The sequence below is a fragment of the Chiloscyllium plagiosum genome, unplaced genomic scaffold, assembly GCF_037043375.1.
Source record: "Chiloscyllium plagiosum isolate Xiang-an unplaced genomic scaffold, Cpla_swu_hap1 HiC_scaffold_31, whole genome shotgun sequence".
Lineage (NCBI taxonomy): Eukaryota > Metazoa > Chordata > Chondrichthyes > Orectolobiformes > Hemiscylliidae > Chiloscyllium > Chiloscyllium plagiosum.
The window spans coordinates 50,296,597-50,316,372 of NW_028270169.1; the positions used below are offsets into that span (position 1 = coordinate 50,296,597).

Below are 19,776 nucleotides of genomic sequence, written 5' to 3' on the forward strand. Positions count from 1 at the left end.
ATTTGATCTAAACTTGCTAACCAGTCTACCACGCAGAACTTTGTCAAAGGCCTTATTGAAGTCCACATACATCATGTCTACTGCTCTGCCCTCATCAATCCTCTTCATTACTTCTTCAAAAAACTCAATTAAGTTAGTGAGACACTATTTCCCATGCACAAAGCCATGTTGCCTATTCTTAAGCAGTCCTTGCCTTTCCAAAAACATGTAAATCCTGTCCCTCATTTCCCTCCCACTGATGTCAGGCTGACCTGTCTATAGTTCCCTGGCTTGTCCTTACCACCTTTCTTAAATAGTGGCACCACATTTGACAACCTTCAGTCTTCCGGAATCTCACCTGTGGCTATTGATAGACAAACAATCACTTCCCTAGCTTCCCACGGAGTTCTAGGGTATACCTCTCTGGAGTACTGTGTCCGGTTCTGGTCACCCTGTTATAGGAAGGATATTATTAAGCTGGAGAGAGTTCAGAAAAGATTTACCAGGAGGGAATGGAGGGTTTGAGTTATAAGGAGAGGCTGGATAGGCCGGGGCTTCTTTCCCTGGAGCGTAGGAGATTGAGGGGGTGACCTTATAGAGTTTTATTAAATCCTGAGGGGTATAGACAAAGTGATTGGCAGGTGCCTTCTTCGAGGGTGGGGGATTTCAAAACCAGGGGCATATTTTTAGGGTGAGAGGAGAAAGATTTAAAAAAGACACGAGGGGCAACTTTTTTACTCAGAGTGGTTCATGTGTGGAATAAACTTACTGAGGATGTAGAGAATGTGGGTAGTTACAACTTTTAAAAGACATTTAGATAAGTTCATGAATAAGAAATATTTGGAGGGATGTGGGCCAAGCGGGAGGTGGCAGGTGGGACTGATTTGGTTTGGGATTATGGTCGGTATTGATTGGTTGGACTGTTTCCGTGCTGCATGACTCCATGACTCTGCGGTCCATCTCTCTATGTAACGGAGTCAAAGTAGTATCCATGTTCAGTCAGTTAGTCATGGTTATATAATGTATAGCAACATCAGTAAGTATCAAACACAGATTATGTGTGTATGCGCTTGCTTATTTTGATGCTTTAATGGAACGTTATTAATGTGGTGTGGGTGAAATGCAGTGGTAGTAATTTCGGCAGGGCGTCATTGTCACCCCAAGCAATTAACAGTTTTCAGGTAACCGTATAAATAGGTGGGGTTGTTAATAAACTTCAAGATATCTGACTCAGCAAGAACCCAGTCTTTGTGGTATGTTTCACAGGCTAAGATGCAGAAAATCGCAAACTGCATCTGAAGCAATTGAGTGCTTTGAGGGGCTGAGTGGCCTACACAGAATGATAACTGGAATTTCCCCAGCTCAGTGCAGGTGAATTTCGGGGTGTGCCTGGAAGAAATGCATTGAGGCAGCTTGTAGAATCACAGACTGGCGACAGAACAGAAGGAGGACGTTCCTGCTTACACTGGCCCTTTTAATTCACATTGTGTCAGTCCTCTCCATGAAGCCCCACACATTTGCCGTTTCTAGATGATAATTCACTTCCCTTTCAATGCCTTGATCGATCCTATCTCCACACACTCTTAGGCAGTGCATAGTAGCTCCTGATGTGAAATGGATTTTCCTCACATCAGGATTACTTCTTTTGCCAATTACCTTAAATCTGTCACCTCTTGTATTCAATCTTCCACCAATGAGAACAGTTGTTGCTTAAACCCCCATGTTTCTGCCTCCTTTCCCTCACTTAAGGCTCCCACTGCCAGCTGCTACCCACTTGGTGATAGTCGATAGCCAATAAAGCTAGAGGAAGTTACAATTAGTGCCTGTTTTGTGGTTTCGATTAAACATTACTACATGGCACAGGTCCATTTCAGTGTCAGGGAGTCATTGGTCCTGTAACTAGCAGGCAGTTAGTCGTTGGGCAGGTGATGGCCTAGTGGTATTATTGCTGAGCTGTTAATCTAGAGACCTGGGGAATGTTCTGGGCACCCAGGTTTGGATCCTCCCATGGCAGATGGTAGACCTTGAATCCAATGCAAATTGAATTCAGTACAAATCCTTAATTAAGAATAAATCCATTGTTGGGAAAAATCCATCTTGTTCACTGATGCCCTTCAGAGAAGGTAACTGCTGTCCTTACCTGGTTGGGCCTATATGACCCAAGGCAATGTGGTTGACTTTTAACTGCCCCCTGGGCAATTAGGGATGGTCAGTAAATACTCGCCTAGCCAGTGACAAGCACATCCCGCAAATGAATTTTTAAAGAAAGAGTCAGGTCAGTAAAGGACCAAAATAGTATGACTCAGGGTGGGGCTACATGAATTACCAGCTTTATCAAAACTGAAAACAAAGGAAGAATATACAAATATAATTCCTTGAGGGATTTGGCTAAGAGAAATACATTCCATATGTTGCTCTGTAAGTGGATGAGCAGAGGATTGAAGGAGGAGCTGTTAATGATCAAACTGGGGAAATAAAACATTGCAGTAAATTAATATTTTAGCCAAACTATAGAACAGTAAGACGGAATTCATGAAGAGATGCAAACAAAGTGGAAAATGTGGATGAGCCTGAGGTAATATGGTAAATCATGCTTTTCCTAGTGAACGCAAGATGATAGTAATGAGCACTGCGCTCTCCCACAGTGTTGATGTGTATTCCTGATAAGTGAAACTGACTTCAGCATAAATCAGCTGGAAGCCTGGAACAAATGAAAAAAAGGCTCCAAACAAATTGCTGTCCAAGAATAGGCTGCATTTCTGAAAACAGCAGGGGGACGGACACATGAAGCAATGATTTTTCTTTTGAAGGGAGTTAATCATTACTGGGGCAAGTGGGCTGCTCAATCTGTCCAGATCCAGGAGAATGATTCCAGAGATGAGGAACTTCAATTGCATAAATAGTTTGGAATCGTTGGGATTGTTTTCCTTAGAAAGAGGAGATTTGATAGAGGTGTTTGAAATCACCAGGTGTCCGGAGTTATTGAGAGTCTATTGGGAAGAATTGGAATGAGAACAAGTGGACGTGGATGTAAGGTAATTGCATTGGAGGCAAGGGGATAAGCCTTCTCTCACAGTGAATGTTTTGGTTTTAGAATGCACTGTCTGAGACTGTGCTGCTGGCAGATTCAATCCAGACCCTCCACAAGGAACTAGGCTGTTATCTAAAACATAAGAATGTGCAGGGTTGCAGGGAGAAGGCATGGGCAGTGGTACGAGGCAGACTGCTCCTTTGTAGACTCTATGGGCCATCTGGTCGCTTAACCTGGTTTGTAATGATTCTGCAATTCTCTTTCAATATGGTGCCCGCCCAATCTCCCACCTGATTGGCTGCCTGCTGTTGTGGGCTGGGCATGACCCAGAAGTGGTGGCACACCCACAATTATTCAAGTCCCTATGATTCAGCCTCTGTGTTGCTGTCTGTCCCCATTGCTGAAGAAAATTGACATCGACTTTTGGACATCCAGTCAATTATTACCCCGTTGAAATGTCTCATGGTTTTTTTAAAGACACTTTGTTGATGTTATGATGAGTATAGCATGTTTAGCACAGTTCTGGCTAGTGAAGAAATAGAAATTTCTAGTGCCTTTGTACCTGATAAATTCCTGTCTCTACACAAAGCAACAAGTGAAACCACATGTTGTACATAGGGAGTATGATCAATTCAACTAGTCAACAGAAACCTGGCTCCATTCATCAAGTGGAGACATGGGGAGCATTAACCTTGTTATTTTTTCTTGTACAACTAGTTTGGCCAGGTTTTTGCTCAGGGAGTTGCAAATCACCACACATTGTGTCGCTGCTCTGTAGCTAAGACATTTGCAAAGGAGACACTTTACTTCACCGAATCTGCACAGAAGCGAGAGTGATTTGATCCATGATCATACTGTTATTTCTAACTGTTCCTGGCCATCTCCACATTCATTGCAGCAATGCCATCTGTAACAGTGTGGCTCAGATTGTAGCAGACTGTGAATCACAAGATTAGAGGGTCCAATCCCACTGCAGGGCTGGAGCTCCAATGTCAAGGCTGACCTTTCAGTGCTGTGCTAAGGGAGTGCAGCACCATCAGAGGTACTGTCTTTTGGATTAATTGTGAAATGAAGGTAAAGTCTACCTGATTAGCTGGATGCAAACAAACCAAAGGCACTGCTTTGAAGAAAAGAAGAGAAGGTGTCATCAATGCCCCTGACAACACTTGCCCCTCAAACATTATTTAAAAAGTAGGTTATCTGGATATTATCACATTGCTGTTTCGAGACATGCATATTGATTGCCATATATCCGTTATAATGTTACTTAACAAAGTAGGGAGTTGGTTAACTCAGTTGGCTGGTTAGTCATCTCAACAGTGTGGGGTCAATTCCTGCACTGGCTGCGGTTACCATGAAGGTCCCTCCTTCTCAACCTGTCCCCTCACGTGAGGCATGCTGACCTTTAGGTTAAAGCCCCACCAGTTCTCTCTAATGAGAGAGCAGCCTGTGGCCTGCTGATGCCTATGCTGACTGTCACCTTACGTCAATAAGTACTTTGCTGATATCCAGTTCTGATGAAATCTGTGATTAGATGCAAGATGTTCTTTGCTTTTAGTGGATAAAAAAAACCCCCAAAATATGGGAATGACTGTGGAAGATGGGCAGCTTCTGTGACAGTGAACATTTCGGGTCAGAGCTCTTTCAGCAGAACTGAACAGTGTTCACCAATGACGTGAAACGTGAACTCGCTTTCTGTCTGCACAGAAACTGCCCGAGCCATTCCAATGTGGCTGGGATTTTGGCTTTTTATTTTGAGATTTAGTATTTTTAATAAGCACCTGACCATTGATATTCATCACAAGTTGCTGCTGTATCTGTGCTTGGGGCATGATACACTCAAGGAACATCAGATGGGTTAGCTACTGAATCAATGAGCAGAAAGCTATTAATGTCAAATTGGGTTCGAGCAGGGATGTGAGAAAAGATAGAATTTGTTCGCCATTACGCCACACATTTGAAATGTGGATGTTAAGACTGATGCTAGGAATTCCATATAGAATAACTGAAGACACATTTTACATTGTAAGATGTGATAATGCCTACAAGAACTGAATCCTAGTGCAACCCACTCAACCATTACCATCAAGCCAGGGGATCAACCCTGGTTCAATGGCGTGTGCAGGAGGGCATGCCAGGAGCAGCATCAGGCATACCTAAAAATGAGGTTTCAACCTGGTGGAGTGATCAACCAGGACTACTTGCATACCAAGCAGCATTAGCAGTGAGTGATAGATAGAGCTAAGTGATCTCACAACCAACAGATTTGATCTAAGCTCTGTAGTCCTTCCACGTCCAGTTGTGAATGGTGGTGGACAATTAAGTAACTCACTGGAGGAGGCAGCTCCACAAATATCCCCATCCTCAATGAGGGAAGAGCAAAGCATGTCAGTGCAAAAGATAAGGCTGAAGCTTTTGCCGCAGTCATCAGTCAGAAGTGCTGAGTGGATGATCCATCTCGGGCTCCTCCAATGGTCCCCAGCATCACAGATACCAATCTCCAGCCAATTCGATTCACTCCACGTGATATCAAAAAATGGCTGGAGGCACTGAATACTTCAAAGGCAATGGGCCCTGATAGTACTGAAGACATGTGCACTAGAACTTGCTGCCCTCCCACCCAGCCAAGCTCTTCCAGTACAGTTACAACACTGGCAACTACTCGACAAATTGCCCAGGTATATCCTGTACACAAAAAGCAGGACAAATCCAACCCGGCCAATTACCGCCCCATCAATCTACTCTCCATCATCAGTAAAGTGATGGAAGGGGTCATCAACAGTGCTACCAAGCAGCACCTGCTCAGCAATAACCTACTCAGTGATGTCCAGTTTGGGTTCCGCCAGGGTCACTCAGCTCCTGACTTCATTACAGCCTTGGTTCAAACCTGGACAAAAGAGCTGAATTCCAGAGGGGAGGTGAGAGTGAAAGCCCTTGACATCAAGGCCACATTTGACCGAGTATGGCTTCAAGGAGCCCTGGCAAAACAGGAATCAATGGGTATCAGGGGGTAAACACTCTGCTGGTTAGAGTCATACCTGGACATACAAAGATGGCTGTGGTGTTGGAGATCAGTCATCTCAGCTCCAGGAGATCTCTGCAGGATTCCTCAGGGTAGTATCCAAGGCCCAACCATCTTCAGCTGTTTCAGAAACTCAACAGGATTCACCACACAAACACAATGGTCACAATAGCAAGTCAGAGGCTGGGAATACTGCGGCAACTAACTCACCTCCTGACTCCCCAAAGCCTGTCCACCATCTACAAGGCACAAGTCAGGAGGGTGATGGAATACTCCCCACTTGCCTGGATGGGTGCAGCTCCAACAACACTCAAGAAACTTGACACCATCCAGGCCAAAGCAGCACGCTTGATTGGTACGACATCCACAAGCATCCACTCCCTCCAGCACCAATGCTCAGTAGCAGCAGCATGTACCATCTATAAGGTGCACAACAGAAATTCACCAAGGATCCTTAGACATCACCTTCTGAACCCATGACCACTTCCGTCTAAAAGGACAAGGGCAGCAGGTACATAGGAATATCATTACCTTCAAGTTCCCCTCCAAATCACTCATCCTGTCTTGGAAACTTATCACCCTTCCTTCACGGTCACTAGGTCACAGTCCTGGAATTCCCTCCCTGAGGCCATTGTGGGTCAACCCCCAGCAGGTAGGCTGTAGCGGTTCATGATCAGCTTGCCACTACTTTCTCAAGGGGCAATTTGGGATGGGCAATAGTGAGGTCCACATTCCATGAGCTAATATAAAGAAGTCCATCAGGAATCACTAACTAATCTCCCTGTGAAGCTCTAAAAATGAGTTCCCTCAGTAACAGGCAAAGGCCTTTCCAGCTTGAACGCATCATCTGAGCCCTTTATTAAGCAAACCCAGGGGTGGATCTGCAGAACGGAGTGTCCCAGGCTGGGACTAGCCTATATACGCCATGAATAGTGACTCTGTTGTTCACCAATAAATGATGTTCTTTCCCAGTCAGGCCTCCTGAGTTACCACATAAGAGCAAAAGGAATTCTTGAAGAGTGACATCCAGAAAAGGAAATGTTGGGATTTCAGCCCTTTTGATCAGAGCTGGAAAATCACAGTGATCTCTTCTATTGAGGAAGGTGAAGAGGGGTTGGCCAGGGTGTAGATGAATGATGGGATGACCCAGAATGATGCAGACAGTTTACAGTGTGTGTGTACGGATGCCACAAGACAGTTAAACGTGGGATAGCAGGACAGCAGATCTCCTGGGCAGAGTAGCATAGTAGCTTATTGTACATGCAAAATTTCCTTTTAGTGAAGTTGATGGAATTGAGTATTGGGAAGGGAGATTTACAGGCAATTAATGAGAGGCAGATTACTCTGAATCCATACCCAAGTCACCTCCACCCACCTTGCATTCTGACTTAATTTGAGCCTTCCCCATCCCTCCCAGCTCAATGGTTGATGTTTTCAGTGAGCTTCATACCAAGTACGGTCAAAGGGGGAATCGAGAGGTAAATGGTGATAGGGGGCATAATTTTAAGATGATTGGAGGAAGGTTTAGGGGAGATGTCAGAGGTCGGTTCTTTACACAGAGAGTGTTGGGTGTGTGGAATGCACTGCCAGCGGTGGTAGGAGAGTTAGATACATTAGGGACATTTAAGTGACTCTTGGATAAGGCACATGGTTGATAGTAAAATGAAGGACATGTTGGTTAGTTTGATGTTAGAGTAGGCTAAAAGGTTGGCACAACATGAGGGCTGAAGGGTCTGTATTGTGCTGTACTGTTCTATGTTCTTACTGTGCCATGGCTATGGCTCATTTATAGGTTTGAGTGATTTAAGAAAGTGTGGTGGACTGTGTGAGATGAGTGCTCCAGGCTCTGTAAGGCAGTAGGAAACCTCATGACAACATTTCCCTTTCCTTTACTGAGGGAATTTGATTTTGCAGGTGACGGAATCTCTCCAGTACCTGACCAAAGTCAGCATCTGGATGGTGAATGCCAGCAGCACAGGCAATTCCAATCTTCATCTGCCTCCAAATATACCTAGATTCCTGTCCCTATCTCTGGCCCAGGAGGCCTGGATTCAAGCTCTAACTGCTTCAGCCTCCACATCTGAACAAAAACCGAAAGAACAGTGGATGCTGTAAATCAGAAACAGAGGAACGGTCACTGGACCTGAACCGTTAACTAGGATTTCTCTTCACAGATGCTGCCAGACCTGCTGAGCTTTTCTGGCAACTTCTGTTTTTGTTCTGCATCTAAACAGGCTGATTGAAAATATCTGCAATAGAGTCATTGAGTTATACAGCAAGGAAACAGACCCTTTGGTCCAAATCGTCCATGCTGACTAGATATATTAATCTAGCCTCATTTATCAGCATTTGGCCCATATCCCTCTAACCCCTTCCTATTCATGTACTCATCCAGATGCCTTTTAAATGTTGTAATTATACCAGCCTCCACCACTTCCTCTGGTGGCCCATTCCATACACGCACCACCCACTGTGTGAAAAAGTTGTCCCTATGGTCCTTTTTAAAATCTTTCTCTTTCCACTTTAAACCTATGCCCTCTAGTCTTGGACTCCCTACTCGAGGGAAAAAGCCTTAGCTATACTACCTATCCATGCCCTCATGATTGTATAAACCTCTATAAGGTCACCCCTCAGCCTTCAAAGCTCCAGGCAAATCAGCCCCAGCCTTTTCAGCCTCTCCCCATAGCTCAAACCCTCCAACCCTAGCAACATCGTTGTAAATCTTTTCTGCATCCTTTCAAGTTTGACAACATCTTTCCGATAGCAGGGAGATCAGACCTGAACGCAGTATTCCAAAAGTGGCCTCAACAATATCCTGTACAGCCGCATCAACTCCTACACTCAATGAGGAGAAAGTGAGGTCTGCAGATGCTGGAGATCAGAGCTGAAAATGTGTTGCTGGAAAAGGATTCCTGAAGAAGGGCTTATGCCCGAAACGTCGATTCTCCTGTTCCCTGGATGCTGCCTGACCTGCTGCGCTTTTCCAGCAACACATTTTCAGCTCCTACACTCAATGCACTGACCAATAAAGGCAAGCATACCAAATGCTACCTTTTATTTCAGCATGGGTCACTGGATCCATATCTACCCCTCTCTCCTCTCACTGACTGAGGCCAGTTACAATACACCCAATACTTCATATCCCAGGTCCGCAGCCTGAACTTCCTCAACCCGAGAACTGAGCTTCTGCCTGAGCTGGTCTAAATATCGCAGTTTTATCCAGAATGCTGCCTTTATAGTGTATGCTAATAGCCTTGGCAACAATAGTAATTAGACCAGGACAATTGAGAAATAGGACTGTGGGATATAATTATGCAAATTGGACAAATGTCAACCCCACTGTTTCATAAGGCATGACATAAACTATTGACAATCTAAAGAGCTGAGGTAAAAATGATCAGTTGCTATTCCCTTTCAAATCAATATTGATTTATAATGAAATACAGAGGATGCTGGTAAAACTCACAGGTCTGGCAGCATCGGTGGAGAGAGTTAATGTTTCGAAACCAGCGTGAATGTCTTTTGATGTGACCTTATGGAAGTTTATAAAATTGTGGTGGTGAATGGCAGGTGTCTTTTCCCGAGGGTGGAGGGTTTCAAGATCAGGGGGCATATTTTTGAGGTGAGAGGAGAAAGATTTTAAAAAAAGACTTGGGCACAAATTTTTTACACAGGGAGTGGTTCATGTGTGGAATGTACTTCCAGAGGAAGTGGTGGATCTGGGTACAATTGCAACATTTAAAAGACATTTAGGTAAGTCCATGAATAGGAAATCTTTGGACGGATATGGGCCCAGTGCAGGCAGGTGGGACCAGTTCAGTTTAGGATTATGGTTGGACCAAAGGATCTGTGCTGTATGACTCTATAGATTAGATTCCCTACAGTGTGGAAACAGGCCCTTCGGCCCAACAAGTCCACACCGACCCTCCGAAGAGCAACCCATCCAGACCCATTCCCCTACATTTACCCCTGACAAATGCACCTAACACTACAGGCACTTTAGCATGACCAATTCACCTAATCTGCACATCTTTGGACTGTGGGAGGAAACCGGAGCACCCGGAGAAAATCCACGCAGACACGGGGAGAATGTGCAAATTCCACACAGAGAGTTGCCCAGGGTGGGAAATCATCCCGGGTCCCTGGCGCTGTGAGACAGCAGTGCTAACCACTGAACCACTGTGCCACCCTAACTGCCAGACCTGCTGAGTTTCCCCAACATTCTCTGTCTATTCCAGATTTCAAGCATCCGCAGTACTATGCTTGTAATAGACTTATGATGGTATAGAAAGCTTGTGCATGTTAATTGATCTCCAGCAGGTCAGAGCTCTCTATGAAACACATATTACATCATTTAAAAATGCTTTATAAAGAAGCTTTCACTGAACCCAAATACAGAATAGGAAGATCCCACACTCTCTATTCAACTTGCCCCTTGATCACCCAACAACCACTTGCTGCAGGAGACTGCAGTTTGTGATCAAGATTGGGATCCGCAGTGATCTTTAACCCAATGGTTCAGACACCGATTCTGGCACGCTCTCTACCAATGAGAAAGCAGCACAGACACTAATTTGCATGCATACTGTGTCTTCAGCAAGGTAAAATGTGCCAGGATATTTCAGAAGAACCTTAAATACAATGTTAGCTTCATACGCAGCACAATGAAAGATGGCAGGCGAAGGTAAATATGTGCAGAGTTTAGTGATGGATGAGGCAGTGAGACTGTTGAAAAGAGAGGTGGCACAGATGAGAAGGGCTGAGTGGTCTCCAATGCTGTGTCTGTTCTATTATTCCATAACATGGCAAATGTGCCGTGCTCGAGGTGAACAAATGATTTGGGGCCTTTGTTGTCAAAGTCTCCATTGTTAGGGTTGGCATGGTGGCTCAGTAGTTAGCACTGTTGCTGCACAGTGCTCGGGGCCCAGGTTTGATTCCTACCTTGGGTGATTTTCTGTGTGGAGTTTGCACATTCTTCTAGTGCCTGTATGGGTTTGCTCCGGTTTCCTCCCACAGTCCAAAGATGTGTAGGTTGGGTGTATTGGCCATGCTAAATTGCCCATAGTGTTCAGGGATGTTTAGGCTAGGTGCATTAGGTAGGGGGGGGGAATGGGTGGGTTACTCTTTGGAGGGTTGGTGGGCCGAAGGGCCTGTTTCCACACTGTAGGGATTCTAGGTCTTCTTCATCACATTATTATGTCTGATGACCACTAATTGATAGAGATCAATTGCTTTGTCCAGTTAATAATTGTATTATCATTGTGACAATAGGGGTGAAATCTGCTTTCCCCTCTCAATTCTCATGCTCCAATGTTACTTATGGAGCTCACAGTTCACAGACCTTTTGTGTCAATATAGCAGCTTATCCTCAACCAAGATTAACAGAATCAGTTCTCATTCAGGAAGATATATTCTCCATGGGGTGTTGTCTTTGTACTTGATTTGCACGCTCCTGTCTGGTAGCCAGGAAAAAACATCAAGGTTTGGGATAGCTGGCAGGAAACGATTAATTATGATCTGCTTCAGACAGTAACGGAGATAGCTCTGAGAAAGATATAAATGCAGTTTTCCTGTTTATGGTGTCAGAGAGAGCAGAGCTTGCTTAATCGCAAGCTGTAACATATGGTAGTTAACCACTCCTTACTAAGAGATAGTGTACAAAGGACCATAGATCCTTTATAAATATTTTAATAATGTCACTCATAGATGAACACCTTGTAGTGTATTACTGTTGGGGCCAGATCTGCCTTATATCACTGGAGTACTGTGTTGATGGGAACAACTGTATAACTAGCCTGTAGCTGAGTACACATCTACTCCTGTGTCGTAGCGAATGTAGCTTTCATGTGAAAAGGACTTCCTTGTATGGTAATACAATACGGTGGCTCAGTGGTTAGCAGTGCTGCCTCACAGCGCCAGGGACCTGAGTTCGATTCCAGCCTCGCGGGACTGTCTGTGTGGAGTTTGCACATTCTTCCTGTGTCTGTGTGGGTTTCCTCCAGTTTCCTCCAGTTTCCTCCCACAATCCAAAATGTGCAGACTAGGTGGATTGGCTAGATTGCCCATAAGGTTCATGGATGTACAGGCTGGATGGATTAGCCATGGGAAAAGCAGTATTATAGGGAAGCGGGGGATGGATTGGTGTGGACTCAATGGGCTGAATGACCTGTTTCCACACTGTAGGGATTCTATGATGCAGTACTATAATGGGATCTTCCTCGTCTTCTTTGGTAGTACCTCAGGACCAGGGATGACTCTCATCTACTCCAGTGTTGTGGGTCCTGAAGTGACTAAATAATCAGATACTGCTCCCATCCTCCCTCCCTGGCAGAGGCAGGGGTGTGTTTGCTAAATTGTGTGTGTGTGTGGGGGATGAATCCCTACAGTGTGGAAACAGGGTCTTCGGCCCAACAAGTCCACACCGACCCTCCAAAGCGTAACCTGCCCAGACCCATTCCCCTTACTAATGCACCCAGCCTACACCTCCCTGAACACTATGGGCAATTTAGCATGGCCACTTCATTTAACCTGCACATCTTTGGATTGTGGGAGGAAACCCATACAGACACAGGGAGAGTGTGCAAACTCCACATGGACAGTTTCCCAAGCATGGAATCGAACCCGGGTCCCTGGCAGTGTGAGACAGCAGTGCTAGCCACTGAGCCACCGTGTCGCCTCACAGATGATTTGCATATCATACACTCCTTCTGCTGTTTGCACTTGGTCTTCATCTGGGTCTGGCAGAGACATTCAAAATGGTTGCGCGTCCTTCTTCATCATTTTATATGGCCTTGGGCGAGAGATTTCCATGAGTTAGTGGATATGATGGATTTCTTGTGAAAGTTTTGACGACAGCGTTGAAGTATTCTGTCAATCTGGTAACCAGCTGTTTGGAGCTCGGAGTAGAGAGTTTGTTTTGGGGTATTTGTGTCCATTATGGAGATGATGCTGCCCACTCAACATGATTAATTGTTCATAACTGATGCTGAGACAATGGGGAGGTTGCTTTGGGTGAACACACTGATATTGAAGCATCGCTCCCGCTGGTGGGTTTCAGGACTTTATGGAGGCTTTATTGGTGATACCCCTTGAAGGATTTGAGGTCTTTCTTGTACAATGTCCATGTTTGTGACCCATACAGAAGGTAACATGGTGTCCTGTGGACAATGAGCTTGCTGCTGGGATTAAGGTCTTTGTTATCACACACACTATTCCTCAGATGGCCAGTAGTTGCACTGGAGGCCATGTTGGATTTCATCGTTGGTACATGTCGACACTGGAGGCCATGTTGGATTTCATCGTTGGTGCCTGTCCACACTGGAGGTGCCTGTCCATACTGAAGTACGGGAATTGGTCCAATGAGTCCCTGTGGGTCTTGATAATTGGCTGATGGTTAATAATAGCAGCATCAGGCTGGTAGAGGACCTTTGTCACCTACTGGTTTAGTCTAAGACCCGCTGTCTCACGTGCCTGTGTGAATGTGTCGATGATGGTCTAGAGCTCAGGCTCCGAGTGGACACACACAACACGGGTCATCCACACTCTGTAGCTCGATGATGAAGGTTGGGTCGGTCTTGGTTCAGTAGTGGAGGTGACGCCGGTTCAATGGTTTCCTGCTCATCCTGTTAGAGAAGCTCCACTCCGGTGGGAATCTCCATGGAGACGGGGGCGGAGTGTTGCCGTGAGGAGGATGGGGGCGGAGCGTTGGTGCGCTGATGCAGTCTGTGATCCCAATATTGGGTCAGTGGTGGATCTGTTGGTGAGGAAAAGGGCTGGCGTGCTGTCACACAGCAGGAAGAGGATGGTGACGGATTTCTGCGGTCAGCTGCATTTAAGCCAAAGGTCAAAGAAAGCCTTGTGTAGAGTTTGCAGGTTCTCTCTACATTTCTCTTGATCTTCACAGCAATAAAAGGTCCATGTCCATTGTGCATGCCAATGCACTGGGTCCACATTGTGTCTCCAGTAGGAGCTCTTCAACCGTTGATAGAAGGTGATTGAGGAGGATCTATTATTGGTGAGTACAAGTCTGTCTGTGCCCGCATAAGAACAGGTTACGATGCACAACTCATTGATCACCAGTTCCAACATGCCACCGTGAGAAACTGTAATGACGTCCTCAGGAGACAGACACGAGCTGCAACCAACAGGGTACCCTTCGTTGTCCAGTACTTCCCAGGAGCCAAAAAACTACGCCATGTTCTTCGCAGCCTGCAACACATTATCAATGAGGATGAGCACCTCGCCAAGACCTTCCCCACACCTCCACTTCTCACCTTTAAATATCCACCAAACCTCAAACAGATCATTGTTCGCAGCAAACTGCCCGGCTTTCAGGATAACACTATACAACCTTGCCTTGGTACACGCTGCAAGACGTGTCAGAATGTGGACACGGATACCACCATTACACGTGAGGACACCACCCACTGTGTAAGCGGTAGGTAGTCACGTGACTTGGTTAATGCTGTCTATCACATACGCTGCAGACAAGGATGCCCTGAGGCATGGTAAAAATGGCGAGACCAAGCAGACGCTACAACAATGGATGAATGGACACTGCACCACAATCACCAGACAGGGGTGTTCTCTCCCAGTTGGGGAACACTTCAGCAGTCTGGGATATTCGGCCTCAGGTCTTCAGGTGACCATCCTCCAAGGCAGACTTCGGGCCAGGCAGCAACGCAGAGTGGCCGAGTAGCCAAGTTTGCTACCCATGGGGATGGCCTCAACTGGGACATTTGGGTTAATGTCACACTACCCCCTCTCTCACACACACACGCACTCTTACATACCCATACACTGATGCAGACCCTCTCTCATACACACACACACACACATACATACATTCCCCACACTCACATCCATGGACACACCCTCTCACAGGCTTATCCCCATCACACTCACACACACACTTTACCAAGCTTGCACATACGCAAATACACACTCACACACACACTTTACCAAGCTTGCACACACGCAAACACACACTCACACGCACATGCTCACATGCACACTCTTTCTCTCTCTCTCTCTCTCTCCACCCTCTCCCCCCTCATATCCTGCAAGCACACATACACACACATGCATATAAGTCTATGGGGTGCATTTGTACTTGCAGAATTATGTTTGCAGATACATTCTATTTTGCTCAAAAATGTATAATCTGCAGACATTCAATGCAGGCAGTCAATCCATGTAATATTTTGTAAATTCCACTTTGGAAATAGAACCAGTCTGACTCAAGATTGGGATACAGACACACTCTAACCTCACACCTTTAAGGCGTTGTCTGAGTGAGATGTCACCTTTTTTTTCAGAAAACCTAACGTTATCTCGAGAATGTAACTTAAAAGAAGCTCTGGGATTTACATATTAATGAACCGAAACCTGTAATCCATGCTAAAAGGTGGAAGACTTAATAACAATCTAGGTTTGTTCAATATATCATTTTACTTGCATGACACTGTGACTTTTTGCTATAAATTCTGTGACTTATGGTCCTGCTTCACAACCACCTGATGAAGGAGCGTCGCTCCGAAAGCTAGTGCTTCCAAAAAAACCTGCTGGACTATAACCTGGTGTTGTGTGATTTTTAACTCTGTTCTTATACAGCACCAATCCAAAGAATAAATCACATTTATGGGAGCAGTTCTACAGGTTAACACAAGGGGGAGTTTGCATAACATTGGCTGGGGAGGGACGAATCTGATCCTTCCTCTTGCCCTTTCCAGAAGACCCGGGTTGCCCACACCCTCCAGGAGCTTTTCCTGTTTCATTACCACCCTCAGTTTTGGGTGTCAATCAGAAAACCGGGGATCAAAGTCCCACTGTAGAGACTTGAGCCACAGAATCTGGGGAAGTGCTGTAATATCAATGGTGCTGTGCTCAGATGAGATTTTAGATGGAGCCCTAGCTACCCTTTTTGGTGGTCATAAAAGATCCCATCTCACTGCTTTGGTTACATGGGCCCTCTTGTGGCACCGTCTGTACTTCTGAGCCAGGAGACCCAGGTTTGAGTCTCAACTGCTCCAGAGGTGTATACGTTCCTGAACAGGTTGATTAAACAATATTTATAAGTAAAGGTAGCGGCATTCAGTCTCTCAAGCCTGTCCCACCATTTGTTAATACCATGGCTGGTCTGTTTGTGATTTAAATTCCACATTTCCATTCATAATTTTTGATTCCTTACCTGACAAGAATTGAACAGCCTCTGTCTTGAAATATTCGTTGAGCCCTGTCTCCACAACCTTCTGAAGAGATTTCCTGTGAGAGAACGGATTTTCTTTCTCAGTCTCTGCCCTCAAAGGATAATTACAGTACACCCAATGCTTCATGTCTCCAGGTCCCCAGCCTGAACTTACTCAACCCGAGAACTGAGCTTCTGCCTGAGCTGGTCTAAATATCGCAGTTTTATCCAGAGTGCTGCCTTTATAGTGTATGCTAATAGCCTTGGCAACAATAGTAATTAGACCAGGACAATTGAGAAATAGGACTGTGGGATATAATTATGCAAATTGGACATGTCAATACTGTCAACCCCACCGTTTCATAAGACATGACATAAACTATTGACAATCTAAAGAGTTGAGGTAAAAAATATCAGTTGCTATTCCCTTTCAAACCAATATTGATTTATAATGAAATACAAACAGAGGATGCTGGAGAAACTCGCAGGTCTGGCTGCATCTGTGGAGAGAGAAGCAGAATTAATGTTTCAAATCCAGCGTGGACATCTTTTAATGTAACCTTATTGAAGTTTATAAAATTGTGGTGGTGAATGGCAGGTGTCTTTTCCCTAGGGTGGAGGATTTCAAGATCAGGGGGCATATTTTTGAGGTGAGAGGAGAAAGATTAAAAAAAAGACTTGGGCACAAATGTGGTTCATGTGTGGAATGAAGTTCCAGAGGAAGTGATGGATGTGGTTACAATTATATTTAAAAGATATTTGGTTAGGTAAATGAATAAGCAATGTTTGGGAGGGTACAGACCAAGCGCAGGCAGGTGGGACTAGCTTAGTTTGGGAACATGGTTGATGTGAATTGGTTGGACCGAAGGGTCTGTTTCCGTGCTGTACGACTCGATGACTCTTACCATGACTGGATCGCAAAGAATTCTTTATTGGCTGTCAAGAGCTTTGGGATAGGGCAGGGGGAGGTGCTCTGAGATCACTGCAGACACTATACAAATGCAGGTCATTCTTTATCGACTTGCTGCCTGTGCATTGTCTCCTGAGCTTGGAGGCTGCTCGGATCTGACTGCTTACCCTGTTCCAATTTGCAGATGTGTTAATGTTTGAGACCGAGGACCTGGTGCTGAGGAAAAACAAGAAGAACGTTGTGCTGTGCCTGCTGGAGGTGGCGAGGAGAGCCTCCAAATTTGGGATGTTGGCCCCGGTCCTCATTCAGATGGAGGAACAGATCGAGGAAGAGATCCGGGAGGAGATGGATCTGCCATCGGAGACCATCCCTCCGAGACCCAAACCACAGAAGGAGCTGTGTGATTTCAGAAACTTGGATGAAATGGTGAGTACACCCATGACTGCACTCTCTCGTTGTCCTACACCGAGCCACACATATTCTTCATAATACCCAGTCATGGAACAAGAGACTATCCTGCCCATTGTATTTGTACTAACCCTTTGAAAGAACTATCTGATTAGTCTACCACTTTGGGCGGCACGGTGGCTCAGTGGTTAGTACAGCTGCCTCACAGTGCCAGGGACTAGGGTTCGATTCCTGCCTTGGGCAACTGTGTGGAGTTTGCACATTCTCCCAGTGTCAGCGTGGGTTTCCTCTGGGCTCTCCGCTTTCCTCCCACAGTCCAAGAATGTGCAGTTTAGGTAGATTAGCCATGCTAAATTGCCCATAGTTTTCAGGGATATGTAGCTTAGGTGTATTAGTCAGGGGTAAATCTAGGGTAGGGGGAATGGGCCTGGGTGGTTTACTCTTCGGAGGGACAGTGTGGACTTGTTGGGCCAAATGGCCTGTTTCCACACTGTAGGGAATTTATCTTCTATTCTATCTCTCTACCCCTGGCCTTGCAAATTATTTTCTTTTCAGTTATGTTTCCAACTCGCTTTTCCCCAAATGATATTATTGAGTCTATCTTCTGAATTCATTTCAAAATTTGCTGCATAATGAAGAACATAATGAAGAATTGCCAACGATCCTAAATCTCCATGTGCCCATTATCAACCCTCCGGGACAGTTCACCGAATATTTGGCCGCATTTTAGAAGGGAAACGAAGGCTTGGGAAAGAGAGCAGGTGAGACTTGCAAGAATGGTTCCAGGTATGAGGAACTTAGTTATAGGGTTAGATTGGAAATCCCAGGACTGTGCTTAGGGAGGACAAAAACTGAGAGACGGGGCATGGACAGAGTAAATAAACAAGGTCTTTTCCCTGGGGTCGGGGAGTCCAGAACTAGAGGGCATAGGTTTAGGGTGAGAGGGGAAAGATATAAAAGGGACTAAAGGGCAACATTTTCACGCAGAGGGTGGTATGTGTGTGGAGTGAGCTGCCAGAGGATGTGGTGGAGGCTGGTACAATTACAACATTTAAGAGGCATTTGGATGGATGTATGAATAGGAAGGGTTTGGAGGGGTATGGGCCGGGTGCTGGCAGGTGGGGCTAGATTGGGTTGGAATATCTGGTCGGCATGGACGGGTTGGACCGAAGGGTCTGTTTCCATGCTGTACATCTCTATGACTCTAAGACGATTTGTTTGAGGTGTTCAAAGTCATAAAGGGTCCATAAAGAGTATATAGGGAGAATATTGTCAGGAGAATCAAAAACCAGAGGACATGGTTGAGAGGAATGGAAAAAGAATCAAAGATGTGATGGGGAAAATGTTATTTTCATTCAGCAAGTGGTTAGGATTGGAAAGGCACTGCCTGAAACTGTGGTGAAGACAGATTGAAGGGTGGCTTTCAAAAGGAAGAGAAGTAATTTGATGGGCTGTGGCAGCAAGTCAGGGCATTCAGATCAATGAGTTGTTCTTATAGAGAACATGACAGGTCAAATGGCCTTCTGATGCTCTGTGACCATTCTTTAATTCCATGATTAGATGTTTAACCTTTTCTGTTCTAAGAAGAGTAACCACAGGCTCACCAATTATTCCACACAACCCGGGTTCATCATTCCGCGTGCCATTTCTTTGGATTAGATTCCCTACAGGCCCATCAGCCCAACCAGTCCACACTGACTCTCCAAAGAGTAACCCACCCAGACCCTTTTCCCTCTGGCTAATGGACCTAACACTATGGTTAATTTACCATGGCCAATTGACCTGACCTGTACATGTTTGGACTGTGGGAGAACACCCGGATGAAACCCACGCAGACTCGGGGAAAGTGTGCAAACACAACACAGACAGTCACCCAAAGTTGGAATTGAACCTGGGATCCTGGTATTGTGAGGCAGCAGTGCTAAACACTGTACCACCGTGTCACCTGTTCTTTAATTAGAGAGAGTATCCAGAAGGTGGGAGATTGGATATCTAACAGAAGAGATAGGGAGGTTCTAGTGATAGGTCTGTGTGAGGTTATCTGTGGCGATACTGTGATTGGTCTGTGTAAGCTTAGCTGTGGCAATACTGTATGGGTCTGTATTCAGTTAGCTGCGGCGCTACTGTGATTGGTCTGTGTTAGGTTAGCTGTGGCAATGCTGTGATTGGTCAGTGTTAGGTTAGCTGTGGCGATGGTGTGATGGGTATGTGTGAGGTTAGCTGTGGCGATGGTGTGATGG

The 19,776-nt window shown here is 45.4% G+C and overlaps 1 protein-coding gene across 2 annotated transcripts in view; it reads left to right on the forward strand.

Moving 5' to 3' along the window:
- Window positions 1-19,776, forward strand: part of gas2l2 (growth arrest specific 2 like 2) — a 90,113-nt gene that overhangs the window by 12,242 nt on the left and 58,095 nt on the right. The window contains exons 1-2 of one of the 2 annotated variants that reach the window (XM_087977534.1): window positions 15,367-15,462; window positions 17,313-17,554. In XM_087977534.1, coding sequence (XP_087833660.1) covers window positions 15,429-15,462; window positions 17,313-17,554 — 276 coding nt within the window. In that variant the 5' untranslated portion in view covers window positions 15,367-15,428. Of the gene's footprint in view, window positions 1-15,366; window positions 15,463-17,312; window positions 17,555-19,776 lie in introns of those variants that run through there. The other variant, XM_043718783.2, reaches the window with a different exon arrangement.